Genomic DNA, 27,157 nt, shown 5'->3' with positions numbered 1-27,157 from the left:
AGCTTCCCCTGAGAAGGCTGATCTGCCTCCAACTCCCCTATAAAACATTCCAGATGCTTCAGCTTTAGGAGGCGTGCCAGTCCCTTGCTCAGCCCCCCAGGCAGGGAGGAAGCAGCAAGCCACCTCCCTCTCCCCATCCTGGGAGAGCCACACACCATCCCTAGGGAAGCATCTCTCTCTCCCCATGGGGGCTACTCACCCCGTGATCTGCAAGAGGACAGTAAGTGGGACCCCCAACAGGACATTACCTAAACTGAGTCACACCATGAAGAAGTCACTCGCTGTTCATTGTTTTTCAATCCTGGCTGCATCCAGGAGAAGCCTCCATTTAATGCTGAATTCTCTCTAACTTGTCTCTACTACTGCCTTGTGTCCTTATCTTTTCATTTCTCAATCTTTTATATTGGACTCAGAAAACTAGATACCTGATTTTTTTTTTTTCCCAACGTTTATTTATTTTTGGGACAGAGAGAGACAGAGCATGAACGGGGGAGGGGCAGAGAGAGAGGGAGACACAGAATCGGAAACAGGCTCCAGGCTCTGAGCCATCAGCCCAGAGCCTGACGCGGGGCTCGAACTCACGGACCGCGAGATCGTGACCTGGCTGAAGTCGGACGCTTAACCGACTGCGCCACCCAGGCGCCCCGCGTGATTTTTAATAATTTTTTATTGTGGCAAAATATACATAAAATTTACCAGTTTAACCGTTTTTTAAGTGGACAGTTCAGTGGCAGTAAGTACATTCACAATGCTATACAACCCTCACCGCCATGTGTCTCCAGAACTTTTCCACCTTTCCAAACTGAAACTCTGTCTCCATTAGATAGCAACTTTCCCTACCCCTCTCCCTGCAGCCCCCTGGCAACCACCAGTCTACTCTGAATCTTATCACTTGAGGAAACTTCTAGAAGTGGAATCACACAATATTTGTCCTTTTGTGACAGGCTTATTTCCCTTAACGTAATGTCTTTACAGTCAATCCATGCTGTGGCATGTATCAGAATTCCCTTCCTTCTTAAGGCTGAGTAACTTTCCTCTGAATGTACAGACCAATTTCATCTATCCATTTGTCCACTAACAGACACCTGGGTGGCCTCTACCTTTTGGCTATTGTGAAAAATGCCCCTATTTAACAAAGAGTAAGTTTCTAGCTAGATTTTAGTAGCATTGTTTGTTCGCATGACATTAATTTTTATGATTTTCTTCTATTTATGGCAACTGATACAGATTTCCTGCTTCCCCTAAAATACACATACATCCTAAAAAACGAAATTATGGGGCGCCTGGGTGGCGCAGTCGGTTAAGCGTCCGACTTCAGCCAGGTCACGATCTCGCGGTCCGTGAGTTCGAGCCCCGCGTCAGGCTCTGGGCTGATGGCTCAGAGCCTGCAGCCTGCTTCCGATTCTGTGTCTCCCTCTCTCTCTGCCCCTCCCCCGTTCATGCTCTGTCTCTCTCTGTCTCAAAAAAATAAATTAAAAAAACGTTAAAAAAATTTTTTTAAAAACGAAATTATTTAGAGGAAAAGAGCTATGTGTTGATGACAAAAAGTGGGGGCAGAGGTACAAGACAGAAATGCTGGGATGTGGGAAACACCAATACAAACCTCAATCGAAGGCTGAGTTGGGGAAGGAACCCCTCTGGTGGGGCCACTGGGAGGCTGACACCAGATTAGATGCATCCAGAGGGCAGTCTGGGTGTGTGGTTTCAGAGACAGGGGTGACAATGGTAAGATTGAAAGAGTCAGATCTGGGTGCTGAGACCTTCTGGCTCTGTGACCCAGGACCTGTCACTTGACTTCTGATTCTTACTTTCCTATGAGTTGGTGATAACAACTCGCGGGGTGGCTTAAAACTGAGATAATTCATGGGGCGCCTGGGTGGCTCAGTCGGTTGAGCGTCCGACTTCGGCTCAGGTCATGATCTCACGGTCCGTGAGTCCGAGCCCTGAGTCAGGCTCTGTGCCGACAGCTCAGAGCCTGGAGCCTGCTTCGGATTCTGTGTCTCCCTCTCTCTCTGACCCTCCCCCGCCCATACTCTGTCTCTCTCTGTCTCAAAAATAAACATTAAAAAAAAAATTAAAAAAAAAAACTGAGATAATTCATACGAACTGCCAAGCCTATGGTCAGTACCCATCTTGGTTCCATGACTGGGTGGGATCTCCCCATCCCCTGCAAGACACTCCTAGGACTACTTCCTTTCTTAGGAGAGAGGGCCCAACTGTGATGTTCTCATTGGAGCTCAGCTTCACCACTGACTCGACCTCTTCAACCTTCTTTATCCCTCTATCCCTACTGTCACCTCCAGAAACCCTGGGAAAGAACCAGGGGGTTCTTGGCCCATTGCTGTCCTTACTGGCTGTGGACTTCGGGGAAGTCTGAGCCAAAAGCCCCCCACCCCCACCCCACCCAGAGCATTTCCTCAAGTTTAAAAGGGGGAAGTCTTGGGGCACCTGGGTGACTCAGCTGGTTAAGCAGCAAACTTCGGCTCAGGTCACAATCTCAACAGTTTGTGAGTTCCAGCCCCGAGTTGGGCTCTCTGTGCTGACAGCTTGGATTCTGCTTCTGATTCTGTGTCTCCCTCTCTCTCTCTGCCCCTCCCCTGCTCAGGCACTCTGTCTTTCTCTCTCAAAAATAATAAACACTTATTTTTAAAAAAAGAGGGGGAGAATCTCTGTCCTCTGAGTACTTAGTAACTGACTCTCACAGGCCCAGGTACAAAGCAAAGCAAAGGCCAGCCTTGCAACATTTATGGACTAGATCTCTCTCCAACACCACATCCTCTCCCCAAATCTGTCTCCATCAGACATCAGCATTTAACCACGCAAGTAAGAAGCAAATGAACTGACAAGCAAAACTGCAAATGTTTCAAAAAGCACAGGGCTTCATGAAGTTGGTTAAAGTGACATGGGACAAATGAAGGCATAGCTGTCCACAGAGGAAGAGAACATTGCTAAAGAGAAATGATCGCGTCCTTCCAGAGAGAATTGTTAGACTACCAAAGGATTCAGAGCAACATTTGCCCGTGAAACTCTCAAATATATTTGCAAAAATGACCCTGTTTCAGTAAAGGACCAACTCTTCATTCTAATGTCTGCATGGTTGCAATCATAATCTAAATAGTGTTAGTGAGTTAAAGCTAGTCTTTCTTCAACATTTTTCGTTTCCTTTTCAGGGTAGAGTCCCAATGTGGTCTTGTTGCCTCCACTTTCTCCGGGAAGTGTTGGTGATCTTTTCAGAAGGATTCATGGCAGGGAAGCTTTTCTGGCTGGCTCAGTCAGCGGACTATGCAACTCGATGTCAGGGTCAGGAGTTCAAACCTCACAGGTGGCCTAGAGTCTACTTTAAAAAAAAAAAAAAAAAAAAAAAAAAAAGAGGATTCACCACAGTCGCCCTCCAGATACAGGATATGATGAGAAGCCCTCCTGGCACCCATCCCCCATCTCGCGGGCAAACCACAACCACCTTACTCCCGAGGGCGGAGGAAGTCCCACAGCCTCTGGGCGCACAAAAGAACGCCTTACCGTAATTGCCTGGGGACAACTGCCTGCTCCTGTCCCAGGCTGGGCGTACCCCAGCGCCTCGGAGAAAATCTCCCCCCCGCCCCCACCGCGGGCCAAGTGCCGCACCACGCTTCTCCACATGCGTGAGGTTACTCTGGTGAATCCCTTTGTGGTACAAAGGGGAAACTGAGGCCCTGTGAAGGGCAGAGACTTGCTGCTCCACGGCCACTCGGTGGCAGAGCTGGCACTAGGAAGAATGCAGGTAACAAAAGTGAACATTTGATAAGCGCGCCCCACGTGCTGTCCCGGCACAGGCGGTGCCCACTTCGGCTGCAGGGCGCCTAGTGCGTCGTTGGCGCTCTGGAAGCCTGAGGCGGGAAAGCCGAACCCCGCGGGGGCCCCCAGACCCTGCCTTTCGTACCCCCCCCCCACCCTCGGCCCCAAGCGGAGGTGGGGCCTCCGTCCGGGTCCCGCTCCCTCTCTAGCAGAGCCCGCCGCCCCGGCCCGTGCCCCTCGCCTCCAAATCAGGCTGGTGCCCCCACCCCGGCAACTCGGTGGGCCCGGGTCACATTGGGGCTGCAGCTTGCCGGGGCCCACCGCCCCCGCCCCGCCGTCTCCTCTCCCTCCCCTCCCTCCGGGAGGGAGGAGGAGACTCGGCGGCCCTCCCTCGGCCCTCCCGGCGGAGGCCGCGGCAAGCCCCGTGCCCGCTCCGCCCAGCCGCGGCGGGTCGGACGTCCGGAGCCCGCGGGTCCCCGGCTGAGGTGAGCGGGGGCGGCAGCGCTGGGGGCAGCTAGCCACTGCGTCCCGGGAACTCCCTCCAGGCCGCGAACCTTCCGCGGGAGGGAAGGGGTTAAGTTGGGGGGCGTGCTGGAGGAGAGGGGCACAGCGTCCGCAGCAACCCCCAAACTCCGAGAACTTCCTAGCCCCCTCCCGGGGCTCCCCAACTTCCCGGGGCCCCAGGCCTCGGGTGTAGAGGGGTTGCCGGGAGTGGGGGGAGGGCAGGGCCGCCTTCGGAATGCTGCGGGCCGGGACCGGACGGGAGGGGGGCGGCGGGCGGGGGCGGAATTTGGAACTCTCCCGGGGGACCCAACGTGGTCACCATGGCGAGTGCGGGATGGACGGGCTCAAGGGCCAATCGGAGCGCGGCGCCACCGCCCCAAGCCCGCGGCGGCCGCCAATGGGGGCCGCGCGGCGGGGTGGGCGGGACCGCGCCGCCTGAGGCCGGGAGCCCCCTCTGCCCTCCGCCAGCCGCTAGAGGGAGCGGGGCGTCTTAGCCGGACCGGGGCTGCTGGGGAAGGGGCGAGGAAGTGAGGGTCGACGCGACTTCTGGCCGTGGGCGGGCAGAAAGCGCATTTCTGGAGGGAGTTGGGGCAGTTAGAGCGATGGCTCAGTGCGAGGAGAATGGAGTGGTCCTCAGTTACCCCCCCCCCCCCCCCCGTTCTAATGGTGCCAATAGATGATAGCTGGCAAACCCACTCTCCGCCCTGGGCTCCTGTTTCTGTGTCTTAAGTGAGGGTTGTACAGACCTGTGTGGGGGTTGGGTTGGCTCGGGTCGGTTCAGGTGGCACAAGGTCTGCCCACTTTGTTGGACAGAGCTTTTAGGAATCTTGTTAGTGCTTCTCCCCATCGTACAGGCAAGGAAACCGGCCCAGACAAGACAGAGAGTTGCAGATATCACACAGCCTACCTGTGGCACAGCCCTGACTGGGGGATGTCTGCTCTACAAAAGCGAATAGTTCGAGGAGTCGCCGAGAGGCCGGCCAGCCCCCGTGAAAGGCTCTAACTCTTTCCCATACCAGCTATGCTTGGCCACTTGGCCCTATGCCTGAGGACCCCCTCTTATAAGTGTTCCCAGGGGCATCATGCCCCTTAGGCAGACTTAGCCCAGGAGGGGAAGGATCCAATCCCAGCAGTCCAGCCCCACCCACACCCCACCCCCACTTTGCTGCTGGTCCTCTGGGTGGACGTGGGCAAGTCGCTGCTCCTCTGGACCTAAGTTGGTCCATTGTAAAGAAAGGAGTTCTAATCAGTGATGTAGGACATCTTTGTGGCTCCTCGGTTTGAGATGGGGGTGCCTGGGATAGTCTGCTCCCCAGGGGCTCAGGTCTAGCTGGCAGGCCCTGCTTACCTCCCTCCCTCCCTCCCTCCTCTCCTGGCCATCCAGTGGCTGGAGCCCAGGCAGCAGGTCCGAGGGACAGGTGCCCGCAGTTTGTGGGCTGACCAGCCTTGGACCCTGCACTTATCCAATCAGGCTGTCCTCTGCGGTTTCCTGCTGGGCTCTGCTCCCTGCCCACAGCCAGGCCTGTGGCCATGGGCAGCTCCAGAGCGCCACCTGAAAGGTTCTGGAAGGACACAGCGGGGTTCTTAGCTTGAGGGAAGAGCTGGGCCGCTGCGTAACCCCCAGTCCCCTCAGCTGGCCCCCATCCAGCCTTCAGCATTGCTCCCTTCTCTAGCTGGATAGTGAGAGTCATCTAAACATGCTAAAGACAAAACACAAAGTTGCCCTCCTGTGGGTCACTTAAGCTTAAGTAAGAGGCCCAATCCCTAACTTGGCCATGAAGTGACCTCTGACTTTGACCTTGGCCACAGACCGGCTCACACACCTGCCTGTCTTGGAGTCTGGCTACAAAATGACTCTTTATCCTTAGGACAGTTCAACCCTCCCTCTTTATAAGGGGATCCCTAACTGTTGATCTTCTATCCATCAACCTAGAAAGTATTTATGTGTCATCTGCTGTATGCTGGGCCCTGTGCTGACAGCCAGAGAGATCAAGATTTCCTTATGACCATTGCCTAAGAACAGGGTGGTGTGCCAGTGCTTTGGAAACACTCGCGTGCTCTATATGAGATCAGAGAAGGCTTTCCGGAGGAGGGGAAAGTAAAGGTGGGTCTTGAAGGATGTGTAGGAGTTCGCTGATGGAGAAAGAAGGAGGGAGAGACCTTCTAGACAGTAACACAAGCAGCAGGAACCACTGGTCACTTTCTGTGGACAGAGCAGATGAGGGCCTCGCCTGAGGCAAGTATTGGATCAAAAGATTCTAGTTTCTGTCCTAGAGTGAGCCCACAGCTTCCTGCAGCAGTGAGGACGGCTGTGGGGCTGGAGTTCGGGAGCTCTGAGTCCCACTAAGGGGGACTGCCCAACTAACGGGATGCGAGGTCACAGTTAAGCCTTCTGCTCTCCACCCCGCCAGCCAACTTCAAGCAAATCCTGTATTCAAGGCCTGTCCTAGAAGCTGTGGGTGGCACAAGCGTCCCGTCTGGGCCTGGGAAGCCTGTGCTGCAAGAAGAGAGGGCAGCTGGCCAAATGTGTCTGCGACGGTTTGTAGGGCTGTGCTCTCTGGGGAGGAGGAGCTGGAGCTGAGGAGATCGAGGCATTTCCTGGAGGTGGCAGAACTGAGCTTGAGGGATGGGTGGGGGTTTCGGAGACTGAGGGGCAGCGTTCCGAGTGGGGGAACAGCCTGAGCAGAAACCCTGAGGATTAGAGCAGGAATAGACCCGTCTGGCTGGTGGGAGGCAGGAGAGGGGAGGGTGGGGTGAGGAAGGCTCTCTGGGGCCTGTGGTGGCTGGTCCCTCCCCGACCTGCTCTTTGGGGGGTAGTGACACCCTAGGGGAAGCAGGAGGCCACACACACACACACACACATACAAACCACACACTATGGGAAGAAGGCACTGAGCCTGGTGGAGAGGGGGCAGGAAGGGCAGGGCGGCGGCAGTCTGTCTCTGTAACTGTGACCTGAGCCTCTGTGTTGCACGACTCTGGGTGAGTGTGGTGAGCGTCCGTTACTAGGGCTCTGTGTGTGTGTGTGTCCCCGGGGCTGTGTTGTGTGATTGGGATGGGAGTGAGGGTGAGGGGAGGTGTTGCTAGGCAGGGTCTGGCTGCCGCGGAATCTACGTGGGGTGCAAGGTTCCTGGTGTGCCAGAGGGTGGGCTTCTCCAGAAAGCCAACCTTGGGACCCCCACCCCTTTCCACACGTATGCACACATGGCCCCCAGGGGACTCTGGGCTTGCAGGAGGGCTGTTCAGAGCCCCTGTTTCCCCGCTGTTCCCCTTCCTCCTCCCCCAGCCCCAGGAGGGACTGAGCCAGGCTGCTGGGAAGGGCAACGGGAGCTCCGTCTGGAGCCCACCCCTGCCTTTAGTGTGGGCGCCTGGAAGCCATTAGGGGCCTGGGTGGCGCCTGCCCTGCCCCTGAGCGACAGGCTTGAGATTCCTGGAAAGAGCCCACCCCCGCCCCCTCACTGCTGAGCCCCATGCCAGGCCTGGAAGCTCCCGGAGGCCAAGAGGATATGGCAGTGGCCCCCTCCCTGCCACCCTCTCAGTTTAGGGGCTGCCAGAAGGGCCCAGCAGCCAGAGCCTGGCGGACCTCCCCCCCCCCACACCCCAGAACCAGCACAGGTCTGGCACTGGGATTTCCTGCCTCCTCCCCTCCCCCTCAGGGCCGCACATTGTTTCTCTTTTCCAAGAGCTTCTTCTCGTGGAGCTGGGCCAGGGAAAGGCGGAGAGGAGGAGTGTGTGTTTGTGTGCGTGTGCATCTGTCTGTCTTAGGGGTGAGTATCGGCATGTGTCCGTGTGTACCCATCGGTGTGTTTTCACGTGCACGTCTTCGGGTGCATCCGTGACTCTGTATCTACAGGGGAGCATCTCCGTGCATCCGTACCGTGGTGCGTGCATAGGGGTTCATCCCTGAGGATATGTGCCTTCCCGTGTCGCTCTGTGTCTGCGTTTAAGTGTGTGGGATTGCATGCGTGTCTGCAGATGTGTCCGGGTGTGCGAAGATGTCTGCGAATGCACGTGGTATCTAGGCCAACCACCTCACTGCACACACAGAGAGCCTGTCGGAGGGCACGCAGCCTGCCAGGGAGGTGGTGGTGTATGGGGAACTGGAAGCTAGGTCCGTATGGCTGTGTCTGGGTGTGTGACTTTGTGTAGCTGTTATTGGCATCGAGACGTACACGTGTGTCTATGTGAAACTAGGGGTGGTGACGAGACATCACCATGTACTCAAATGTCCCCAACCTGGACTGTAAAAATGCAGATCCCCAGCCCCACACCTACTGACCATGAGGCTCTGGCAGGGCGTGGGGGAGGTAAGGCCCAGGAACAGCATTTTAAGCAAGTATCTAGGTGAATCCGAAAAATCCCTTGATCAGGAAGCACTGGTCTCCCTCACTCCCACGCCACCCGCATTCTACAGGTGGAGAAATGGAGGCCCAAAAAGGGGCAGTGGCTTACACGAGGTTGGTGACAGAGCTGGGCCTCTAGAACCGATGTCTGGTGACGGTGGACAGACAATTAACAAACAGCCAACGGACGAGAGAAATACAGGAGGATCACCGGGCAGCATTGACAGGCGAGCGGTCACGAACGTAAACTGCTCCACCTGACGGTAAAACCCGTGTGTCTGGCTGCACAGGTGGAGGCAAGACAGGCAGAGCAGTGGAGGTGACCTAGGTTGGCACTGCCTGGGGAGAAAAGAACAGGAGAGGGGCTGGGGCGCTGAGGGAGTTTGCCAGGGCGAGAGCAGGGCCGTGGAACGTGAGCTGAGTGAGGGGAGCAGGGCTGGGGGGCGGGGGGGTGGGAGGCGGGTGGTGCGGACCGTGAACAAGTGGTGGGATTGAAGGATTTTTGTGATTGGGACTCCTAGAGGGAGCGAGCTCGGACTTGACGCTAGAGGGGGGTCACCGCTATTGCCAACAACAAAGCGTGGCCAAAGGTTGGTGTTCTTTAAAAATGTTTGTTTATTTTAAGAGAGAGAGCGCCCGAGCAGGGGAGGGGCAGAGAGAGAGAGGGAGAGAGAGACTCCCCAGCAGGCTCTGTGCTTGGGTCGGGGCTTGACCTCGTGAACCTCGAGATCACAACCTGAGCTGACATCAAGAGTCAGATGCTCAACTGACTGAGCCACTCAGGTGCCCCCAGGTTTGCATTTTTAAAGACTCACTCTGGGGGCACCTGGGTGGCTCAGGCGGTTAAGTGTCCAACTTCAGCTTAGGTCATGATCTCACCGCCTGTGAGTTTAAGCCCTGTGTCAGGTTCCCTGCTGTCAGCACAGAGCCTGCTTCGGATCCTCTGTCCCCTCCCCCTCCCCCCAAATAAATAAACTTTAAAAACAATTAAATTAAAACTCACTCTGGCTGCCACTGTTCACAATGGATTTGAAGAGTGGCACGATGGGTGGCTCAGTCGGTTGAGTGTCCAACCGGCTCAGGTCATGATCTCACGGTCCGTGGGTTTGAGCCCCGCGTCGGGCTCTGTGCTGACAGCTCGGAACCTGGAGCCTGCTTTGGCTTCTGTGTCTCCCTCTCTCTCTGCTTCTCCCACTTCTCCCACCCTGCTTCTCCCACAGACTCACACTCTGTCTCTTTCTCAAAAATAAAGAAACATTTAAAAAAAAAAGAAAAAAAAAAGAATGGATTTGAAGAAGGCAAAGGTGGTTCCAGGGGGAAAGCAGAGAGGCAGTGGCTGGGCTCACCCAGGTGGGAAATGATGGTGGTGGTCTTGACAGGTTAGTGACAGAGTAGGAAAAAGGTGGATAGATCCTTGTGACATGTGGCAGACAGACCGACAGGAGTTGGAGGTGACGGGATGAGGGGCGTGGGGAGAAAGCAAGATTCCAGAATGTACTCCACAGCATGAAGGAGTGAGGAAGTGCTCTTCTCCCAGAGGGGGCATCCAGAAGGAAGAGCTGGTTGTGGAGGGAATGGAGAAGGTGAGTTCCAGTTCAGCCAGGCTGAGTCTGAGTTATCTGAGGAACATCCTGGTAGAGGCGTGGGAGGTTCCGATGGGGCACCTGGGCTAGAGAGAGAGATTCAGGGCTGGTGACGACATGGTGGGGTGGCTCAGGCCGGGTGGTGAGAGACAAGGAGCCCCAGGACTGGATGATGCCGCCACTCAACAGATGCACCCAGGTTGTCCCGGGAAGGCTGGCGGGAAGCAGTTGGAGGGTAGGAGGAAGACCTGGAGAGCACGGCGTCCTGGATGAGGGTGACGCAGGAAAGCAGGAGAGGCTGACGGTGCCCACACTAGAGAGGGTGCAGCGGCGAGGGCTGAGACTTGCCCAGTAGGTAGGTAGGGCAGTGTGGCCGGAAACCAGCCTGGCGTGGCCTGATGAGAGAGGGCAAAGAGACTGAAAGGGTGGACGGGCCTTGACAGGGAGGAGAGAGAGGAGGGGAGAAGGGGGGAGGATTGTGCCAGGAGAGACTCCAGCAGGGGTGAGGCCCCCTAGAGAGGGCATCATTGGCAGAGATGGGAGAAACCGGAGAGGGGACCTTTGACCCAAAGAGGGACAGCCCTTCCATCCTCTTAGGGCCAGAGAGAAGGGGGCCATGGGCCTTGGAACAGGACCTGGAGGGAGTGCCAATCTGATGGCTTCCCTTTTCACTGCAACTATGACATTAGATCACCTGCTGAGAGTGGGGGTTAGAGGTGGGAGGAGGATGAAGAAGGGACAGAGAGGGCTGGCCACGCAGTGTTGGGAGCAGCTGGTGTTGAGGCACTTGGTTGTGGGGCTGAGTCCCGCCAGAAGTGCACTGGAAAGGAAGGGATGGCTATCGGGGCAGGGCCTTGGGTGAGGATTTGTGGGACACGCTCTGCTGAATGGGGAAGGAAGAGCATGATGTCCCAAGAGAGGCTGCTGCTGGCGGTCAACACAAGGCCACAATGGAGGGAGAGGGGGACAGGCTGGGGACAGAGAGAGGGCATGCGTCTCACTTTTAAGTTTGTTTATTTTAAGAAAGAGGGGGTTGGGAGGGACAGAGAGACATAGGGAGAGAGAGAATCTCAAGGTGACTCCACACTGTCAGTGTGGAGCCCAGCTGCAGGACTGGAACCCCCAAACCCTGAGAGCATGACCTGAGATAAAATTAAGAGTTAGATGCTTAACCAACCAAGCCACCCAGGGGCCCACATCTCGCTTCTTTTAAAGTGATGGGGCCCACAAATAGCAGAGTCCAGCAGTGGGACCGATCCCTCACCACGCTACACCCCCACACTGCATACGGGCTTATTTCCATCATACCACCAGAACACGTGTTGCATTCACCAAACCCTCACCAGTGTTTGCATTTGGGCTCCCAGACACAGTATCTGCGATCATATCCGAGGCTTTAACCCACCTTGAGTTGAGCCTCCCTTTCCCCTTAGGTAAATGGCAGTCATTTCCCTGGAGTCTATTGAGAGGAATAAATGAGACCCTAGGCATGGTACCCGGCCTGTAGTCAGCCCTCCACAAATGTCATTGCCATTGTCATCATATGCCGGGACTAAAACAGTGGCCGAGAGCCAGCCCCTGCCCTCAGCAAACTCACAGGATGGGGAGCAGACAGGGATACAGATCAATGGTAGGTGAGGTTGGTTAGACTAATGATGGAGACACAGATGGGGCTGGCCACCTGGCCTGAGGCGGTCCGGGAGGACTTCTAGGAGGAGATGATATCTCAGATAAATCTTACGGATGAGAGTTAGCCCAGCGCAGCAAGAGGCAGGGAGGGGACTCCTTCAGCAAGCACGCATGCTGCATTTGGGGTGGAGATGGAGAAGTAGTACCAGCCATTCACCTTGTGAGATTGGACTTGAAGGTCAGGGAGAGCAGATCAAGGTTTCAGATAAGCTGCCTCGGCTGCAGGGTGAAGGGACCGTAGGGTGGTGTCTGGAGGCCAGTGAGGAAGCGGTTACAGGCCCTTGCTCACCACTACAGCCTCACTGGGACTTTCCTGAAGCAGACCGTTTCCCCCCTCCTGCCTTTGCTCATGCGGTTCCCGCTGCCGGTTTTGCCCTTCCCATGTCTGAGCTTATGGGTATGGACAGGTGGTGGCCACGACCTAATAACGGTTGTGTTCTCCCACAGGTCCAAGGAAGAAGCGTCCCCCACCCAGTGGCCAGGAGAGCGGTGGGGAGCAGTGGCCATCATGCACAGTCGTATCGCATCCGCCGGGCGTCCCCCGTGCCGCCCCTGAGTCCGGCCGGAGTTGGGACGCAGGGCCCGCCCGCGCGGCCGCACCATGAGCCACGGGCCCAGCCCCCGGCTGGCCGAGTCCCCGCAGCTGTCCAAGGGCAGCCTCCTGACCATCCTGGGCAGCCCCTCGCCGGAGCGCATGGGGCCGGCCGACTCGCTGCCGCCCACGCCGCCCAGCGGCACGCCCTCGCCGGGGCCGCCGCCCGCGCTGTCGCTGCCGCCCGCGCCCGCGCTGCTGGCCGACGGAGACTGGGAGAGCCGCGAGGAGCTGCGGCTGCGGGAGTTGGAGGAGGCGCGCGCGCGGGCGGCGCAGATGGAGAAGACGATGCGCTGGTGGTCCGACTGCACCGCCAACTGGCGCGAGAAGTGGAGCAAGGTGCGCGCCGAGCGCAACCGCGCGCGCGAGGAGGTGCGCCAGCTGCGCCAGCGCCTGGACGCGCTCACCAAGGAGCTGGCGGGCGCGCGGCGCGAGCGCCAGGAGGCGCAGGGCGAGTGCGAGGCTCGGGGCCGCGAGCTTGCGCGGCTGCGCGGCGCCCGGGGGAACGCCGACAGGACGCCGGACGGGCCGGAGCCCGAGCGGGAGCAGGAGCCGGTGCGCGACGTCGGGTCGGAAGTGCCCCAGGACAGCCAGGTGCGCGGCGCGCGGGTGGGGCTGTGGGGCTGGGGACGAGGTGGGCTCCTGGGCAGGGCCTTGACACCGGGGTCCGGAAGGGAGCGCTGCGAGACTCCGAAAGGGGGATAAGGAAGGGCTTGGTCCCCTGGGAGGTTTCACTCCCCTGGGTCGGCCTCTGCTCCCCAGGGCCTCAAGAGGCCATTCTTCGGGGGAGAGGGAGATCGCCAGGGTGGCGAGGCCTGGGACCAGGTCCATTCCCACATCTGAGCAGTCAACAGAACCATGAAATCGTCCCTTTGGGGCAGGAGTACGATCCAAACAGTTGCCTGGTAGGCGTCCATTAGCATCGCAGCTGAATTCATTCATTCTTTCAGCTTGAATGGGGGGCGGGTAGGGGTGAACATCTATAACCCACATCATCAAAGCTGAGGGGATGGGGGATTGTCAGGGCAATAGGGGCACAGAGAAGGTCCCTGAACCAGGCTTTGGGAAGGGGGCTTCCCAGCTTTCCTGGAAGAGGTCCCATTTCAGTTGAGACTAAACGGATGTGGAGGATTAGCTGTGAAACGTGCAGGCAGACATCCTAGGCATGCAAAAGCCCAGAGGCTGAGAATAACAGGTCCCGTCATTCAGTGGGCACCTACACAGAGCACTAAACTCTGCGTGTGCCATATCTAGTTAATTCGCACAATCTCAAGAGGTGTTTGCTTTGTGGATGAGGACACTGAGGCATAGAGAGATTAAGTACCAATGTCTGCCAGCTGGTGACTGGGGCGTTGGGTAGTTGAACCAGGTGAACTCCAGGACCCACTGTAATAATCAGTCTGGCTGGAGCATTAATGGTGGGTGTGGAGGGCAGCATCCCCTGACCCAGCAGGCCTTGCAGGAGCAGAGTCCAGACTCGAATTCCTCCCAGCTCCATCCCCAGACAGGCCAGCTCTTCCAGCTCAGATTCTTGGCTGCCCCTTTCCCTCCCCTTCCATCCCTGCAGGCTGGCGTGGGCACTGCTGCCTCCTGGTGGCTGAAGCCCCCCCCCACCCCCACCCCCTTCCCCAGGCCTGCCTGGTGTTCGGAGGTGGCATTCATTGCTCTTCTTTGGGGCAGATAATGACAGCTCCTGTCAGCCAGCCTCAGGTGCTATTCCTGACCTGTCCTTGTTGTGGTTGCAGTCACAGCCCCGGAGGTGGCAGTGCAGTGGCAGGAACCTTGGGATTACAGTCTGAGGTTTTTTCCTCCAGCCTAGCCAAGGGGCTGCTGGTGGTGATCAGGGTCTGGGTCTGAGACTCAGAAAAAGGCTCTTCCCTCCCTGTTTCCCTGTTTGTGAAACAGGACTTTGGACCAGGTGGCGTCCAAGGCCCCCACCCAGACAGTCTGAGATACATTAGGAGTAGAGTCTCTCTCCCCAGGTAGTTCCCAGGGCCACTGTCCCAGTCCAGATAGGGAAACGGAGGGCCAGACCAGGAAGGAGTTGGCCTAGACTCATCTAGAAAGGTCACAAGGGAAGCCAGGCTGGAAAAGAGTCCATGGATGTCTCAGGTTCGTGGTCAGAGACAGGCCGTGGGTGTAGCAGGGGCAGGCTGAAGGGGCCAAGGGGTAGGGGGAGGCTGGAGGAGAGGAAGAGGGCTTGGCACTGAGTTAATAATCCCTCAGTGCTTCCTGTCTGGGAGCTGGTTCTGCTCACAGGGACTGCCTGCCTGTGCCTCTTTTACCATGTCACATATCTCCTGGTGCCTTAGTGTTGGCACGTGAAGAATGGGATCTTCGAGCCGGAATTCCCTTTGAGAGAAGCTAGCTCTTATCCATTATAAGTGTCCCTGCTTCTGCTTCCATTCACACCAGTGTCCCACCATATGCTTGCATACTTCCAATGACAGGGAGCTCACCATCTCCTGCAAAATCTTCTCGGATACAGAGAACTTTGGTGGCTGACTCAATGCACAGTTCCAGGAAGTGAAGGGGGAGGCCCAGAAGAGGGGGTGTCTCTCCTTCTCCAGGGATGGAGAGGCAGGCTACGGAAGAGGAAATTGGGACCCAGAAGGGCTGTGTGATTTGCCCAAGGTTACCTACAAGCTGATCCCAGACCCCGGGCCTGGGAAAGGCCAGGAGGTTGGCCAAGAGGGGGGCTCAGCTGCCACTGGTCCATCCTCCGCCTTGGTCCCCACAGGAACTGGAGCTAGTGGAGAGCCTGCTGAAGAGCAGACCAGAGGAGCCCGAGGGCTGCTGGGAGGCACGCAGCGTGGGGGCCGGGGGCCCACGGGGCAGCTCCGGCCGCCAGGAGCGCAGCCGGCTGCCCTGGGAAGACACAGCCACCATCGAAGAGGGTGCATCCAAGTTGACCGCCCTGCGGCTGCGGCTAGATGAATCCCAGAAGGTGCTACTCAAGGAGCGAGAGTGAGTCCTGGGAGGGAAGCAGGGCCCCGGGGGGTGGACCTGGCCACACCAGGGCACCCTCAGAATCACAGAATGAAAGTCAGTGTTGTGGAACGTGAGGCTCGCTACAGGTGAATGGCACTACTTAGGGCTGAGTCTTGGAACTTTAGAGCGGCGTGCTCTACCAGAGGACCCAGTGCAAGGTTTGGTTTATTGACTTATTTTAATAATTCATTAGTTAAATAATATGTATCGTGCATTTACTCTGGCAAACCCGTGCTCGGCAGTGAGGATACCGCTCTAAATACAACCAAACCTCCCCACCCCTGGCCTCACGGAGCTTTTCTCCTGGCAGGGAGAGGGTGCCATGGACAGTCAGGGAGGTTGAGGGGTTGCCGATGGGAATTCAGGTTTGGACTGGTTGAGTCTGAGATGACAGGGAGACAGCTGGGGACATGAGGAGTCTGGAGTTCGTGAGGTGGATCTGGGCTGGAGGTAAGAACTCAAGAGGCAGCAGTGAATAGGTGATACTGGTAAAGCCACGAGCCGGGTGAAGGGAGGTCAGAGACGGAGCCCTGGAGCCAACCTAGTTTAGAGATTAGAGGAAGAGCCAAGCAGGAGACGAGACAGGAGAAGGGAGTCCTGGAAGGGACAGGGAAGCCAGGAGCACCTGTTTCACAGAGGAGGCAGTGAGCAGTTGAATTGATCAAGTAAGGAAAGGACTAAGCTCTGACCCGTGGATTTAGAACAGGGAGGTTCCCGGTGACCTTGATCAGGGCACAGGCCTGATTGCAAAGAATATTTTGTAACACCCTTTTCTGTCCAGAAATTAAATGCATAGATAGTGTGAAGACAGAGGTCAGTGTGGTGCTTCTATAATCACGGAACCCCAACGGTGGCCCACAAACTCCCAGAAGCGAGGGCACAGATTCCCTCTCATGGGCCTCAGACAGAACCAGTCCTCCTGACACCTTGACCTTGGACTTCTAGCCTCCAGAACTGTGAGACCGTAAATTTCTGTTTAAGCAAAACAGACAAAACTCAACCTGTTTCATTAACTGAAATTTAAAGCAGAAATGAGGGGAGCCTGTCATAAAATATATGTATCGTGACATGGAAATGCTCAGGCCCAGCTCCCCTAGAAGAAATAGTGAAATGCAGTCGACCCTTGAACAATGTGGGGGTTAGGGGCACTGACCACCCCCCGTGCAGTTGAAAATCTGACTCCCCAGAATTGGACTCCCCAAAAACTTAACTAATAGCCTATTGTTGACCAGAAGCCTTACTGATAATGTGAATAGTTGATTAACACATATTTTGTATGTTATTCGTATCATATGCTGTATTCTTATAATAAAGTAAGCTAGAGAAAAGAAAACATTAAGAATAGGAAAGGAAGGGGTGCCTGGCTGGCTCAGTTGGTTAAGCCTCTGACTCTTGATTTCGGCTCAGGCCATGATTTCACGGTTCATGAGTTCGAGCCCCACGTCAGCTTCTGGGCTGCCAGTGCGGGGCCTGCTTGGGATTCTCTTTCTCCCTCTGTCTCTGCCCCTCCCCTGCTTGGGCACATGCGCGCGCTCGCGCTCTCTCTCTCTCTCTCTCTCTCAAAATAAACATTTTTAAAAAAGAAAAGGAAAATATACTTATAGTATTGTACTATATTTATTGAAAAGTGTGTATGTAAGTCGATCCGGGCGGTTGAAATCTATGGTGTTCAGGGTCAAATGTAGTCAGCATCTGGTAACTTTATAAAGAATGATAGCGATGATAACCATACCAGCAAATACTCCGAGCCAGCCACTGTCCTGCAGCCTTATGTGTGTTCACTCAGGTAAAGTCACCTCCCAGGGCGGCTACAAAAACGGCAGGTGCAGGTGTGTGGGGTTAATAACTCAAATACACAAGTGCTGTCTCTTTGGTGACCAGATTTCCTGAGAGATGAACAGCCTTTGGTAGAGTTCTAAACAAAGCAGAGCGCGACGTTCCCTCAATTTACACAGCGATTCTGTTCCTGGGGAACACCACGTTATACCGAAGATACTTTCTGTTTATATGGGAATCAGCCTGAGGTTCAAGGCTCAGATCCTTTTCACACCCAGGGATGTCCAACAGGACATGCACGCGTTACAGGGATGCGGGACAGTTCCTGGGTGCACAAGATGTCCTGGACGTTGACTGCAGGACGTAGGCACGCCTTGTCCTTGCCCACTAAATGACCCGATCATGCGTGATTATCAGACATACCTCCTAGAAGGTGGCATTGTCTCCTCTGAGAAGCCCATGTTAGACGTATGACACGTCAGGCTTCCTGAGAGTGGCGGGGGGGGGGGGGGCAGTCGTGAGGCACAGCATGCTGAAGAGTGATGATAAGCACAGCTCTTCGTTGAGCACCTACTGTGCGCCAGGGCCAGGCCTTGTGCTCTTTACTCACAGCATCTCATGCATGCGCAGAGCAGAGTGCAGAGTGGGGATCGCAGGAGACCCACCCAGGGATGATGACAGGAAGTGCCCCCTCCATCTAAGACCCACTGGACAGTATTTTCCAGCTTTTCCAACTCCAGAACCCTGTGTGCAAACCAAGCCTTACAGGGAACCCCAGTACATAAAACAGGAACAGACGTCATATTTGGCAGTTGAGCCTGAGACACTTGCCCAGGATGGCCACTGCCCTGGAGTCTCGGTCACCTCCCCACGTCGTAAGCCGGGCACCCGCGGTTGTGCTTGGGGTTGGGGGTACCCCTCCAAAAGGAGTGCAAAAGCAGGGTGCCTGCCACAGTGTGGGGTGCCAGGGCCTTGAATGCCAAGGCAAGGACTTTGGACACGGACTACTCCTCCGGTGCAGACCACCACCGGTGAGGGCTTTCAGCAGAGGGCCTCAGTGAGCTCACCCCCATGTCTGCCTCTCCTCCTCCTCTCTCCAGGGATAAACTGGCACTGAGCAGGAACATTGAGAAGCTGGAAGGGGAGCTCAGCCAGTGGAAGATCAAGTATGAGGAGCTGAACAAGACCAAGCAGGAGATGCTCAAGCAAGTAAGTCCTGGAGCTGACGGTCTTCCTAGGAGACGCAGCACTGCGCTGCTGAATTTCAGCAGTGGGAGCAGGAGACAGAGAGTTCAGTCATTTCCTCGCCAAGCACTGGCTGTGTGCCATATGCTGTTCTGGGTGTCAGGGCAGGCGATGTCCCTGCCTTCAGAAGCTCACCTTGTGGAGGCCACGGGGTGGGGCCCGGGGGATACCGACAGTAACCAGGCAGGTACGTTCATAAGCTCTGAAGCACTCAGAATGAGAGAGATGGGGTGGTGGGTCACAAGTGTCCTCTCTAGGGGCGCCTGGGTGGCCCAGTCGGTTAAGCGTCCAACTCCGGCTCAGGTTATGATCTCACAGCTTATGAGTTCAAGCCTCGCATCGGGCTCTGTGGTGACAGTGCAGAGCTTGGAGACTGCCTCAGATTCTGGGTCTCCTTCTCTCTCTCTGCCCCTCCCCTGCTCGCACTCTGTCTGTCTCTGTCTCTCAAAAATAAACATTTAAAGAAAAAAAGAAAAAGAAAAAAAGAATGGCCTCTCTTGGAGTACCTGGGTGGTTCAGTCAGTTAAGCGTCCAACTCTTGATTTCGGCTCAGGTCACGATCTCACAGTTTGTGAGGTCGAGCCCCGGGTCGGACTCCGCGCTGTCAGCATAAAGCCTGCTTGAGATTCTCTATGTCTCTCTTTTTGCCCCTCCCTGCTCTCTCTCTCACAAAATAAATAAAGTATAAAAAAAAAATAAAGTTCACAAAATCTTAAAAGAAAGAAAGGAAGGAAGAAAAGGAAGGAAGGAAGGCAGGCAGGCAGGCCTGCCTCTCTAGGAAGGTGATGTTTGAGGCAAGACCTAGAGGAATTAGAAGCCGTCCTTGAGACAATATGGGAGCAGAGTTCCTGGCAGAAGGCACAGCAAATGCAAAGGTCCTGCGGCCAGAATAAGCCTAGTGTGTGCAAGAAACAGGCCAGTGTGGCTGGAGAGTAGTGAGAGAGGAGGTTACAGGGGAGCCAAACCTCACTGGGCTTTGTAGACTGTGCTGAAGGGGAGGTGTCTGGATGTAGCATTCATTGGGCACCTAGTGTGTGCTCTCACTGATGCCTCGGGGCGGTCGATGAGGCTGGACCCTGATGTCCCCATTTTATAAATGACAAAACTGAGACTCCAGCTGGCAGAGAGGGGATTCCACCACGGTAGCAGGGGGATTCGGGGTAGGCAGATTCCCCCTGGGGGGCCGCTACTGCCTCCCGTGCAGGCCCCCCATAGCCACCAGGGGGCGCAGCCACCCAGAGAAAGCCTGTGGATCAGCTGCATTTCCAGAAGGTGCAAAGATCCAGACCTCAGAGCCTGAAACTGCCCTGGAGGCGACTAAGGCTGGTCCCGTGGTAGAATCTCTTGGGAAATATCCTAAAACCCTCACTCTCCTGAAGCCAGCATCTTTGGGGGATGGGTCCAGGAATCTGCCTTTTTAATCTTTGCAAATTATGAAGTGGCGTCATTTGCAGAAAAGTGAATAAAACATGAATGTGCAGTTTAGCAGATAATTATAAAGATTCTCTTTTGTAACTGGCTTCTTGCCCTCACTATTATGTATTTGAGGCTCATCCGTGTCGTTGCACAGAGTGGTAGTTTGTTGGTTTTCCTGCTGTGCAACAGGGAATGTGCAACTCTGCCAGAATCACCCCAGGCGATCCTGACGTGGCCAGCCCCGCACCCATACGCAGACCCTGTTCGGGTCTGTTGTGTGCATTCAGCCAGCACAGGGCTACCCAGGGCCGAGACCATCGGGGATACAAAGGTGGGCAGACAGGCAAGCTCTCTGTCCTCCCGAGCTCACATTCCAGTGGGGAATGGGACAGAGAGTAAAGGAGGCACCCCTTGTAGTTAGGGAGGAGGAGAGGGGCCTCCTTGAGGAGGGGGCATTTGGGCCAAAGCCTGAGAATGAGTAAAGTCAGTCCTGTAAAATACCTTGGAAAGAGTGCACCAGGTAGAGAGAGCCGTATGTGCAAAGGCCCAGTGGTAGACAGGAGCTTGGTGTGTTTGAGGACTAGAGCCTAGAGCACAGTGAACTAAGGGGAGAGAGGTGGGAGATGAGGCTGAGGAAAGATGGACGAGGGTCCAACCACGCAGGGCTTCATGAGACCATAGAAAGGAGGCGGGTCCTTATCCTAAGCAACCCAAAGATGGAGGTATGATTGGATTTGTCTTTTTAAAGAGCTCCTTCTAGGCTACTCTTGTGGAAAGTGGGGTGACAGGGGCCACGAGTAGACACTGGGAGGCTAGCAGGTAATGAGGTCGGAAGCGTGAGATGCCAGAAATGGCACAGGTGGTGGGATTCAGGCTCTGTTCTGGATACTCTGTGGCCCACGTGGGCCCCACCTCAGACTCTTTGCAGAGCGTTCCTGCACCGGAGCCCATCCCCCAGAGCTGGTTCCAGATGCACCCAGGTGGTTCTCACATAACCAGGCTGTGCTGTATCCTGCAGCTCAGCATCCTGAAGGAGGCCCACCAGGACGAGCTGGGTCGCATGTCCGAAGACCTGGAGGACGAGCTGGGTGCGCGGTCCAGCATGGACAGGAAGATGGCCGAGCTGAGGGGTGAGGTGAGGCTGCGGCTGGGAGCCGGGAGAGCTTGGGACTGGGGGGAGCCAGGAGCATTGTCTCCATCAGCCGACCGCTCAGAAGAGGGCAAGAAGCAGGCCTGTGCACTGAGGTGGGGACCAGCCACACCCCGGGCTCCAGCCTGCAGGGGGTGACGGGCCTCTCTCCCACACAGAGACCAGAAGCTCCCTCACATCCTGCACACCGTGAAATCAGCCCAGGTTAATTATAGCTGCTGCAGCCGGATCTGCTTCCTGGAGCCAAAATTGGCTACAGGAGGAGATGGGGAGGGGGAGCATCCAGCCCAGACCCTGCTGTCCCTTGTCCCCCGGAACCCTGACCCCGTCCTGCCCTGTTGTAGATGGAGCGGCTGCAGGCAGAGAACGCAGCCGAGTGGGGTCGCCGTGAGAGGCTGGAGACTGAGAAGCTGGGCCTGGAACGGGAAAACAAGAAGCTGCGGGCGCAGGTCGGGGACCTGGAGGAGGCGCTGGCCCGGCGGCGGAGGCAGACAGCCAGCGCGCTGGACTGTGACCTGCGGGCCAGCCAGGCTGCGCTTTTCGAGAAGAACAAGGTGGGGTAGCGGGTGGTACGGCCAGGGCTGGGGCACCTCTGGGGCCCCGTGCAGCCAGGGCAGAGCGCCTGCTGGGTGTCCACCTCCAGCCCACTGGGGGCCGGGACCCCTGAAGTAACGACTAAGGACAGGGGTGGCAGCCGCCCTAGAAGCCGCTCCTCCTGGGTGCCCACCGGGGGCGAGGCTTACCGAGCACTTTACTGGGAGCCCAGCCCCGCGCCAGTGCTCTTTGTTAGTTGTGTCGCTTAAGCCTCTTAATCCTCCAGATGTCCATCGGGCACCCGCTGGGTGCAGCCTTGTTGTGGGCACTGGAGGCACGGCGGCGAACGGGCAGGTGCCCTCTGACGCCGAGTCCTCCCCCGTCTCCCCTGCCCCGCAGGAGCTGGCCGACCTGAAGCACGTGCACGGCAAGCTGAAGAAACAGTTCCAGGAGAAGGTGGCAGAGCTGGCACACGCCAACCGGCGGGTGGAACAGCACGAGGCAGAGGTGAAGAAGCTGCGGCTGCGGGTGGAGGAGCTCAAGAAGGAGCTGGCCCAGGCTGAGGATGAGGTGAGCACCCGCGGGGGCCCGGAGGGCGGCCTCAGACCTCCGCCGGGGTAGGAGTGGGGCGGCAGGGCCCTCCTGTGTCACTCTGCGCCGGGCCCCCGGTGCCTGGCATGAGCCTGACTCTCGGGAGGTGCCCAGGGTAGAGCGGGATGTGGGCGTCCAACGGATGGTAAATAGATGCGTATGTAGCAGCGTGGGAAGAAAAACGGGCGAAGAGATGAGTAGTCGAATAGATTAATGGATGGATGAGTGGGTGGATGTGTAGGAGGCACAGGTACCACATAGATGTGTAAATGGAAAGACGAGAGAGTAACTGTGGATGGATGAACAGAAGTATGAGAGAACAGATGGACAGGTGGATGGGGAAGGGAGGGGGAGGAGGGAAGAGGGAGGGATGGAGAGGATGTAATGATAGATGTATGAAAGGTGAGTGGATGGGTGAGTAGATGGGTAGGTGATTGGATAAATGGATGGCTGGATGGGTAGGTGATTGGATCGATGGATGGGTGGATGGGTAGGTGAGTGGATGGGCGGTTAAATGACAGATGAGTGTACAGATGTGTGGAAAGACAAATGACAGTGCAAAGATGGCCAGATAACTGATTGGATCGGTGGGTAGAAGGATGAATGGACAGAGAGAAAGAAGGACAGAAGGATGGAAAGATGGGATAATAGGTGTGTCTGGGAGAGTGGAAGCAGATAGACAGGGCGGATGGGTGGCCGGGTAGAGTAAGCAGTGGTGAGTGGGCAGGTAGGTAGGTATCTCCATGGGCAGATGCTATTCCACGGCTGAATGGTCAGATAAACAGACCCACAGGGAGAGACGGGCAGGTGGGTTGATAGCTGCATCAGTAGCTTGGGGTGTTGTAAGACGTGTAGACTTGGAAGGCAGGGGCGCAGCAGATACAGAGAGGAGCAAAGGGATGCTTCCTTGGAGGAGGTGGGCCTTGGTTTTGGCCTCGATGGACAGACAGGGATTGCTCTTGGGGAAGGCAGAGGAATGGCAGGAGTGGCTGGCCCAAGGTGACCCTCAAGCTCTTTCCCTGCTCACCCACCAGCTGGACGAGGCCCACAACCAGGCACGGAAGCTGCAGCGGTCGCTGGACGAGCAGACGGAGCAGAGCGAGAACCTACAAGTGCAGCTGGAACATCTGCAGTCCAGGTGAGCCCGGCGTGCAGCAGGAGGGCCAGCGGGGAGAGGACTCCTGGCCGGGGCACAGAAACAGGGCAGAGAGACTTCCTCCCGGTCAGGGTTGGAGCCCCAAACTCCTGCTAGAGTGGAAGGCAGTGAAGGAAGAGATCCAAGACCCCTGGGGCCAGAATCCTGTCCCCTCCAGGCAGGAAGGGCCAGGGCCAGGAAACCAGGGAAGGGGAGTGCAGGAAGTGAGACCAGCTGGGAGCCCTGGAATCATCTCCTGTGACCTGCTGGCAGGCAGGTGGGCGGGTGGTGAGAGGGAAGGAAGGGCGGCCAAAGAGGTCGGGTCCTAGGTGGGGCAGCGGGCAGGGCCAAAGTGTCTGGAGAGTCATGGCCAGGAAGAACAAGCAGCCCCCAAGGTCCCCGGGCTGGGGTGACCACAGGCCAGCTGGGAGCTGAGGAATCGGAAGGCAGGGAAGCATGGAGGAGCCCCGGCCCTGATGGTAGACCCAACCCATCAGCTCTGGACAGGACGCGACCGCGTTAGTGAAGGATGACCTCAGGGTCTCTGGGGCACCCAGCTAGCACTCTTCATCCCCTCCCTGACCACCCCATCCCAGGACTCTGTGCACTCTCCCCGGGGCCATAAGGTAACAGAGAGCCGAGCCTAAGCCCCTGCCTACTTCGTAGGTGCCCCGCCAGCCAAGGGCATCATGACCACTATACTGACCAACTTCCTGTGCCAGGCCCTAGCCAGGCCCTTAGTGGCATCCTATTATTTCACAGAACAGAGAGATACGGGCTCTGCAGCCAGGCTGCCCGGGTGGTGGGAATCTGCACTTAGTAGCTATGTCAGTGGTCAACGTGGTCTTGCTTGGGTCACTAGCTTAAACTCTCTGTGTCAGTTTCCTCCTCTGTAAAATGGGGATGATACAGTTCTTACCTCGTGGTTATTGTGAGTTAAATGGGCTTATAAAAGTACCTGGCACATAGTAAGTGCTGCTACTGCTGTTATTGCCTCTGCCCCCGGGGAGCCCCTCGGGGCTGTTGGGGGGTACTTATATTTGGGACCCATGTTGTGCCGCAAGAATCATGCTCCTATGAGAGAAGGGAAGTAGAAGATATTTTGTTCCAGGGAGCTGGCAGACGAGGAAACTCAGGCCTAAGAAGGTAGGTGTCTTCACGGCCACACAGTGGACCAGTGTTCTGGCCAAACTGCCCCCTGGCCATCTGTGCCCTGATTTACTGAGCACGTGCCGTGTGGTGCCGTGTGTGGAGTTTTCGTGGCTGGGAATTCAGGCTATGAAGCCAGACCTGAAGCCATGTGACGTGGCCAACCTGGCCTCAGTTTCCCCGTCTGCCTGGGACAAGACCCATAAAGTGTTGTGCAGGGGCCCAGGCACCAGTCCAGGCATGGCCGGCACTGGCCACTCTACCCCCACAGCACCCACCCCTCAGAGGCCGCCTAGCCCCGGGCTTTCCCGCAGTGTTGGCCACATTCTTTGGGAGCCATAAACTCCCCAAATGGACAGGCAGGCTCTACCCAGCCTCTCAAGTGCTTCCAACGGGGAGGGCAGGGCTGCCCAGGACCGCTGCCTCGTTTTATTTTCCAACTTTTTGTGCTTTAATGTTCCGGGGACAGCTCACTAAATCACGACCCAGTAATGGAGGCCCCCGCCGGGGCCCCTCCCTGCCGTGTTAATAATTCATGCCTTCCAGTAAGATGCAGCCAAGGCAGCCACTTGCTGGGGGATGGGCATTTCCTCCACCAGCCCTTGTAAATTTTGGCTTTAGGAATTTGAATGTGGGGAAGAGCAAGGGCGGAGCACTCTCTCACTGTCCCTGGGTGGGTAGGGGACTCAGACCCCCAGCCCCAAACTCTCTGCCTGTGATCTTTGGAGCCTGACGTGGGTTCAAATCCCAGCAGTATGACCCTAAGCGGCTACTTTACCTCTCCAGCCCCAGCCCACCGTGGAGCCCAGCCTCACTCACTACTGTCCAGGGGACTAGGCAGATTACTTGGCTGCTCTGTGCCTCAGTTTCCTTGTCTGCCAAATGGGGGTGAAGTAGCATCTCCCTCACCTCCGTGGTTTCTGGGAGGATGATGGGTGTTGAGGTGATGGATGAAAAAGGCCCAGCCTGGGGCCTGGCAGCAGGGAAGTGCTAGGGAAGGCTTGGCCGCTTGCAGCTGACAGACTCCCCTGACTGTCCTGTCACCCGGCCCCACAGGCTCCGAAGGCAGCAGCAGAACGCCCCCCTCTTCGGGAAGATCCGAAGCACTCGCTTCGGCACTGAGGAAGCCGGGGACGGAGCCAGCGACCTGGATGAGGATGAGGACCTGCAGATCCAGGTGGCCTAGAGCTCCCAGGGCCGGACAGGACTGGCCCGTGGCCACAGGCCCCTGGGTGCCTAGGCGGACCGGCCGCTCGGACTGATGCAGCCACCCGTGTTCCCCGCCACGGCTGACTTCCTCCTCTCCCAGGGTGGGGGTCGACTGTCCCACCCTAGCAACACTTCTTGGAAAGGAAGCCATCGCCTGTGTTTTATACATGTATATTTTATGTATGTGCGCGGGGTCCTTGGACCCATCTGATGTTATAAAAACAGGACCGCTCCCGGGCCCGGTCTCCACACCCCCATCCACCCAGGACCTTCATGCAGGGGCGAGGGGGATGGCGAGGGGGGCTGTTGGGGCCTCGACCCAGGCTGCCTCTCTGAAGCTTGGGGGTCAGGTGGAGCTGTTTATAGTACAATGTGATAAACTCAGCCTTTTGTAATAAACCGAGTTTGGGTTCTCAGGGCAGAGTCCTGAGAGTGTGGCAGATGTGGGCAGCTGGTGTAGGGGACAGCACCAGCCTGCACCTGACACCTAGCCCGAGCTCAGGAATGTCAAGTTATGTAATGAATGACTGAATATGCAGGAGAATGAATGAATGAACATCTGAGCTGCTAAATGGTCGGGAATCCGGCTCCCATGAGGGGAAGGAAGAGGTACAGTGTGTGTCTAATCTGAGAAGAAGAGACTTCCATTCTGCTCCGGATGGATTCAGATCTCTGCCTCTGCCCCTTCCTGGCTGTGCAACCATGGGGAAGTACCTGACCTCTCTGAGCCTCAGTTTCTCCATCTGTAAATTAGACATCTCATACAGCTATCGTGAGAATAAGATGAGTTCATCTGGAGCTCAGTAAAGGTTAGTTATTATTGAAATACATGAAGGTATGCGCCAGAGAGGGGGGATTTGCCCACTGGGTTCTGCCGCATGGGATGAAGTTCAGCTGACCAGAGGTAGGTGTAAACACAATAAATAATAAATCCTTGTATCTTTACCCCAGCCCTGCTCTAGGTAATGAAATTGCAGGTAGTTTCCATGTTATTTTTGATACTTAACGTCTAAACCCTCTATAACCAGCAGATTTACGTTAAATCTGGTAGAAACTTATTCAAAACACAATAGCATACATTTTTGAATCTGCAAGTCTAGGTGGCATTGAGACACCTGCCCTTGGATGAATTCTCAGCAGCAGGCCTGCTTTCTGCAGAAAGAGGCTCCGTCAACGTTGTGTTTTAGCAGGCAGAAGGGGTGAGTGCCCTGTGCTCAGGGGGTATGCAAGGAGCAGTTGTGGCTCTGAGCAGGGGCCTGGCACCATAGAGGAGTTCGCTTCAATTGGGAAAGAGACTCTTGGCTGTGGTGGGGAGCTGCACCCCGTGCTTTCTCTCTTGTGGCCCAGTCTGAGGGGGCCCCCAAGGCCCCAGTGCTGGGCCCTAAGGGGTGTCAGGAGCCCAGCTGGTGATCAGTGACCTAGCAGTGCTGGTGAGGTGGGATTTGCTATCATGGCCGAGAGGCCTCAGGTTCCCTC

The 27,157-nt window shown here is 56.4% G+C and overlaps 1 protein-coding gene and 1 long non-coding RNA gene across 6 annotated transcripts; one reads left to right on the top strand and one right to left on the bottom strand.

Annotated features, from left to right (window-relative positions):
* Positions 1 to 2,853: 2,853 nt before the first annotated feature.
* On the bottom strand, positions 2,854 to 4,537 carry LOC123579214. Its single transcript, XR_006702681.1, has 2 exons — positions 4,329 to 4,537; positions 2,854 to 3,337 (listed from the first exon to the last, which is right to left on the bottom strand). It is a non-coding gene; the product is annotated as an uncharacterized LOC123579214 (long non-coding RNA).
* CCDC102A (coiled-coil domain containing 102A) lies at positions 3,976 to 26,631 on the top strand. 5 transcript variants are annotated; one of them, XM_045442871.1, is made up of 10 exons: positions 3,976 to 4,259; positions 8,693 to 8,884; positions 12,341 to 13,079; positions 15,226 to 15,452; positions 18,353 to 18,461; positions 20,932 to 21,048; positions 21,408 to 21,617; positions 21,997 to 22,167; positions 23,223 to 23,326; positions 25,529 to 26,631. In XM_045442871.1, exons 3-10 carry the CDS (start codon positions 12,495 to 12,497, stop codon positions 25,656 to 25,658), a joined length of 1,653 nt encoding a protein of 550 aa, XP_045298827.1. In that variant the 5' UTR covers positions 3,976 to 4,259; positions 8,693 to 8,884; positions 12,341 to 12,494; the 3' UTR covers positions 25,659 to 26,631. The 5 variants fall into 5 exon arrangements, with proteins under 5 accessions (XP_045298827.1, XP_045298825.1, XP_045298828.1 ...); XM_045442872.1 differs by lacking the exon at positions 3,976 to 4,259 and adding an exon at positions 6,963 to 7,260; XM_045442869.1 differs by lacking the exon at positions 8,693 to 8,884 and having other exon boundaries at positions 4,135 to 4,259.
* Positions 26,632 to 27,157: the final 526 nt, after the last annotated feature.

The sequence above is a fragment of the Leopardus geoffroyi genome, chromosome E2 (genome assembly GCF_018350155.1).
Source record: "Leopardus geoffroyi isolate Oge1 chromosome E2, O.geoffroyi_Oge1_pat1.0, whole genome shotgun sequence".
Lineage (NCBI taxonomy): Eukaryota > Metazoa > Chordata > Mammalia > Carnivora > Felidae > Leopardus > Leopardus geoffroyi.
The sequence above is the reverse complement of the archived record's forward strand: the minus strand, read 5'-3'. Positions and strand labels throughout refer to the sequence as shown.